The following is a 5,213-nucleotide window of genomic DNA, read 5'->3' on the forward strand; positions in this document are numbered from 1 at the left end:
AAGAGGGGCCGGGAGAACCGGGGCTGCCCCGGCCGAGGGCCAGGAGCGGTCAGATTTTGGTGTTTTTGTTGACTGTGGCTTCGTTTCCAACAACCCACCCACGCGGCCTGAGCGTGCTTCTGGGCTGAGGCTGTGCCTTCCCAATGATTGCTCCTTTGAAATCTGCGCGGTAGCATGTGCACTGATTTTAATCATGACCTTAGGACATGACCCCCCGTGCATGTCTTTCATAAAACGTGATCAAGTCCTGCCTCGGCCACAGCCCTGGGGGGGTCCTGACCGCTGACCACGGCTCGGACCTGGGGGCGGGGTCATCAGGAGACTCCCCCAGGGTCAAACCTGGGGGGGAGGGGGCAGATTTGGCATGCTACCCAGGCATGGGACTAACTGTCCTCCCTGCACCACGCTGCCTCCACTGCCTCCACAGCCCACACGTCCTGCAAACACCCAGGTGCCAAGGGCAGCTCGTTCTAGCTCACACTGTCCCCCGAGCTCACTGGGGTTCTGTGGGGCCCACCCACGACCGGGGTGACACCTCGTCTCTTTCCACCTGTTACTCAGTGGCAGGCTGGGGCTCCCTGCTGTGGTGGGAGCACCGGGGCAGCTCTTCTGGGCACTGCTGGAGTGCTCCCTTCAGCCCCGAACCCCCAAGCTCAAGGCTGACAGGTTAATGGGGTTCAGTCACGGAGTGACCTGTCCCAGGACCAAATGGTAGTGATAGGCACAGGCTTAGTTCAGAAACACCCCGGGCAGCGTGAGTAAGGAAAGCGCACCTCCGGGTCAGGATGTAAGCATCACGCTGCCCCGGGCGGCCCTCTCCTTCCTCAGCCCCGTGAGCAGGGAGCAGGGAGCCAGGGGAGACCAGGGAGGAGCCCCAATAGGCATGGGGCCCAGGTGGGTCTCGGCATCTGTGCCCCTGACCCAAAGGCAGTCTCCCGCCTTTGGGGGTAGGAGGCTTGGCTTAATGGGATGAAACAGTTTACAGGGAGCAGGGAAGCTGCCAGCAGAGCTCCCCCTGCCCTGGGCTCCACCCCTCCCCACCAAGAACAGCCAGACCTGCTGGGGATAAAAAGGAGACAATCATCCCATGGAGGAGACAGCCACTGCCCAGGGCCAGCCCCTGGGGCCCAGACCAGGCCGGGGGCTGTGGGCACAGCCTCTCCCAGGCCTCAGCTACCCCTGCAAGGCTGGGTTCAGGGCCTAGAAGGAGCAAGTTCAGGTTTATTTATGGAGAAAATCCTCACATGTGGTTGCAGAAGATGGAGCTGTTCACCAAAGTGTATGGATATCAACATACTAGTCACCATTAAATGCACGCGGATGGCTGGTGTCACGCGTAAATCCTCAGATTAGATGCAAAACTCCACAGCTTCTGACGGCGGGGGTGTTGGTGACGGCTTCACACCCTATTTGCCGTTTCCAGCCTCTTCCCATTTCCCCACATTTTCAACGCCGCTTCAATTTCTTTCAGCAGAGAGTACGGACGTGTGTGTTTAACCCGTCACTAAAAACAAGAGCTAGAGCTCGGCTCGGTCACCCGATGCCACCGCTCAGCCACGGGCCCCGAGCAGCGCGTGCTGAGGGCCGGACTCACGCTGCTCACACCCTCCCGTGGACAAGGAGGCGGCCGCGGCCACGGCAGCCAGCGGAGTGGGAGCCAGGGCAGGCCCTGTTCTAAGCCAGTCACACGGCGCTCAAACCCCACAGATGCTGCAGGGTGAGCGTTTTCATTACTATCCCCGTTTTTCAGAGGAGGAAACAGGCTCCGAAAGGCTGACTGGCAGGGCTCACTCGGGCCCAGGGCCGCAGATGGCAGAGCCCGTCTGCCCACAGCTCCGCTCAGAGCCTCTGACCTCAAGACAAGACAGCCCAGCTCGACACATCTGGTCCAGACGTCAGTCCTGAGAGCGGGAAGAGAACTGAGGTTTACGGCGGTTCCACCACATGCACGGCTCTGCACCGGCCTCTCCTACATCTCCCCTGGTGTGCTCCACCTGTGACTCAAAGGCCGGGGTCAGGACCCCACCCCCCACACTCCTCACCAGCCCTGGCAGGTCCACGGAGCCACAGACTTCGAGTCATGAGGGAGAGGATTTGGAGTGTGACACACTGGGCCTCAATCTTTTCCTCGCCCTCCGAGCCTCCATTTCTGCCCACGACATGGGAGGAATGACACCCCCCGGTCAGCGTGGGCAAGGGCCACGCTGGGGGCTGCCCCATCGCCAGCACGTGCCACCTCACAGCACCCAGCCATGGCGATGGGCACCTGTCTGCCAAGTAGTCATGAAAAACCCCGTGAGATCGGTCTACGGAGAGCCCTGCTTTAAGCAGAGAAGGGGTGTGACTTGCCCCCAGTCAGTGTGGGCCAGACCCGTCTGTACGAACTTCACCATCCTGAACGGTCCCAGGCTGTGCCCTGCGGCACCACCTGCAGCCAGAGCAGGCCAGCCTGGAGGCCTCCCCTTCCCACACACACCGCGCGCCACCGACGAGGACCCCGCGCCAGGGCCGGGCTGAGCAGGGCCATCGGCTCCTGGGCTTTGAGAAGGGCTGACGGGGTCCTGGGCGCCTCCCCAGAGTGGCAGCCGCCATTCTTCCCCCGAAGTTTACAGACAGAAAAGCCCCCCCCCCCCCGAGTCTACAGATACAATCAGGTTGGTTTTATGATTTACTGGAAGGCAAAGACAAGGGGGGCTTTTCCGTCTTGTTTTTGCTGTGACAGGTTTAGGAATCTGTTGTACTACATTGATTCCATTTTCCTTGATTTCAGCCATCTTTCAATAATGCAGCCCCTTCCGCTCGCTGGCACAGCAGAGAAAGCCCAGAGGAGCGGGAATATGGAAATGGTCCTCGCACTTCCATCTCCGAGACAAATGTTCCCCTCAGCGGGGCTGCTGCAAGCACGTGACGCTCCGCCACCCGCTCCACACAAAGACGCACACGCCACGCTGTCCTGGGAGCGCGGAGCACGTCCGACCCCCAGTCTCACTCCATGATCTCGACGCCCTTTCGTCGGAGCTGTCACATGCGCCCCCAGCTGGGGTTTCTTTCTTTTTAGTAGAAAAACATCCAAACTGTTTGAACCAGGCTGCCCAATGGGGTCTGGCTTACCACGCACAGCGGAGCACCGGGGCCTCTAAGTCACAGAGGCGGGACCCGTCTCCACGCCCCTCCTGGTGGCTCGGCACACACAGCCCCTCCCCGAACCCCCACCTTCTTTAAGCTGAGACACTGAGAAAAAATAAAGCACAACAACTGTTCCCTCCGTCTCTTACAACCTTCTGAGCGAGGAGGACGGGGAGGGGCTGGCACACTTGATTGGAGTAATAAACACATGAAAAGTGGGTTCTTGTTCCAAGCGATACATGTGAGTGACATGGGGGTGGCTTTCTGCAAAGGGCACCCCAACCCCGGTCCTTCCGGATCCAGAGCAGATCCCTGAGGAGAGACCCAGGTGCGCGAGCCGGCCAGCCCCTCCCGCGCTGGGACCTGCTTACCTCTTTCTCTATCTCCGCCAGAGACTTGATGGTGATTCCCAGCAGGTCAAAGGGCTGCATCTGAAAGCACAGACCATGTCGCCCTTCAGGGCTGGCTCTGCTCCCTCACGCGGGCTGTCGTGACCTCCGCCCCCGTGTGACCCAGTGTTTCCTCCACCCCCCCTCCCCACGGAACCTGGGACCCGTCAGGGGGACCCTGCAGGGATTAGTGAGGGCACTTCCAGAAAGTGCCCTGTGTAGGGACCGCTGCTTAGTCATCTGCCTTCAGCACCCAGGAGGGTCACGCCGTCCGGAAAGGCAGTGGCTGTCACCAGTAACTCCCAGCTCCCCGTCCCCTGCCCACGGGAGAAGCCGTTTGCTTTCTTCCCACGGCTGAGGGGCTGGAGCTGCCCACGCCTTCCCCGGAGGCCGCCAGGCCGCTGAGGGAGTGGGGCTAAGGCATTCCAGGAGGCAGGTAGTGAGTCTCTCCTCCAGGACTCAGGTGTCCAGGAAGGAGCTGGGGGAACTCCAGGGCTTTGAAAATGCAAGGTGAACGAAATCACTGCCTACCAGTGGTCATTTGCGAAATGAAAGGTGGTGAAAAATAATACCGTGTTTTGATGGGTGTTTCTATAATTTCATGAATATGGGGGACCTTTTAATAAAAGATGCTGGCTTTTCAACAGACGGCATGCAAAATCAAACACATGTGGCTCCAAGAGTCAGCGGGAGGCCCAGAGAAGCGGGGGCTGAGTGCATGGTGAGAGGGCACACGGGCCTTCTCCAGTCCCCCAAGGGCACCGGCCCAGCCCCCTGAGCCCAGGGCCTTTCTGGTTCTGAACTGCAGCCCGAGGGGCCTGAGCCAGGCCGGGGGTCTCCTGTGAGACGAGCTAGGAAGAGGCCACTTCCAAGTCCAAGACCCGGGACTCAAAACCGGCCTCAGGTTCCATCACTCCATCATTTCCTCTCCTGCTGGAGAGCAGCTGGGCCTCCAGGCCAGGCTGCCGGGAGGATGAAGTGAGGGAAGCAGGGAAGCTCTTGGCACCGGGCTTGGCCTGATCTCGCGCCTTGGGCACTTGCTGAGTCGGCAGTGCCTGGGTAGCAGCCCATTAGTGAGGGCGATCTTGGGGCAGGGCCACCAAATTAGGCACTGGGCTCTGGGCTGCGCTGCCAGTAGCCAGAAAGCAGTTTGGCTCTCGCCTGCTGCCAGGCCGCACGGCGCACATGGGCCGCCTGCCCGGCTGCCCGGGATCCAGCTGAGGTCCAGCTGTTGCATCATTAGGCTCTAACTGCCCCACTAAACTTCCCGACCGGAGCTGGTGCGCAGGACAGAGCTGCCTCTCCCAGGAACAGGCGGGAGAGGCGCCAGCGTCGCCATGGCAACGCGGCCGAGTGGAGTCGGCTGAAGTTACTCATGCTCCGCGTGTCACGTCAGGAGCATTTTTCAAGATTAAGCTGCTTACCAGAAGGGTTCAGAGGAGGCCTATTATATTTCATGAAAATGGAGACTACAGAGCAGGTCACATGGCAAGCCGGGTGGTTTTAAGTTGGATCCAAGAAAAACACTGACGGATCCTTTAGCTGGTGCCCCCACCAGGGCCTTCACGTTTCTTAGCTGCTTAAAGCAAACTTCTTCGGAAAGGACAAAAAATCCCAGGAACCAGGCTATGCAGGCAGCCTGGGCCAGGCCTGCACAGCGGAGGGAGGGCCACTGCCACCCGGGGGGGCAGGCAGCAG

The 5,213-nt window shown here is 60.1% G+C and overlaps 1 protein-coding gene across 2 annotated transcripts in view; it reads right to left on the reverse strand.

The window, feature by feature from the left end:
* The window catches only part of MVB12B (multivesicular body subunit 12B), a 148,631-nt gene that overhangs the window by 29,686 nt on the left and 113,732 nt on the right, over positions 1-5,213 (reverse strand). For both annotated transcript variants that reach the window (XM_014529406.1, XM_014529405.1), the window contains exon 9: positions 3,498-3,557. In XM_014529406.1, the coding sequence (XP_014384892.1) occupies positions 3,498-3,557 (60 nt within the window). The remainder of the gene's footprint in view (positions 1-3,497; positions 3,558-5,213) is intronic.

The sequence above is a fragment of the Myotis brandtii genome, unplaced genomic scaffold (genome assembly GCF_000412655.1).
Source record: "Myotis brandtii unplaced genomic scaffold, ASM41265v1 scaffold68, whole genome shotgun sequence".
NCBI classification, from domain to species: Eukaryota; Metazoa; Chordata; class Mammalia; order Chiroptera; family Vespertilionidae; genus Myotis; species Myotis brandtii.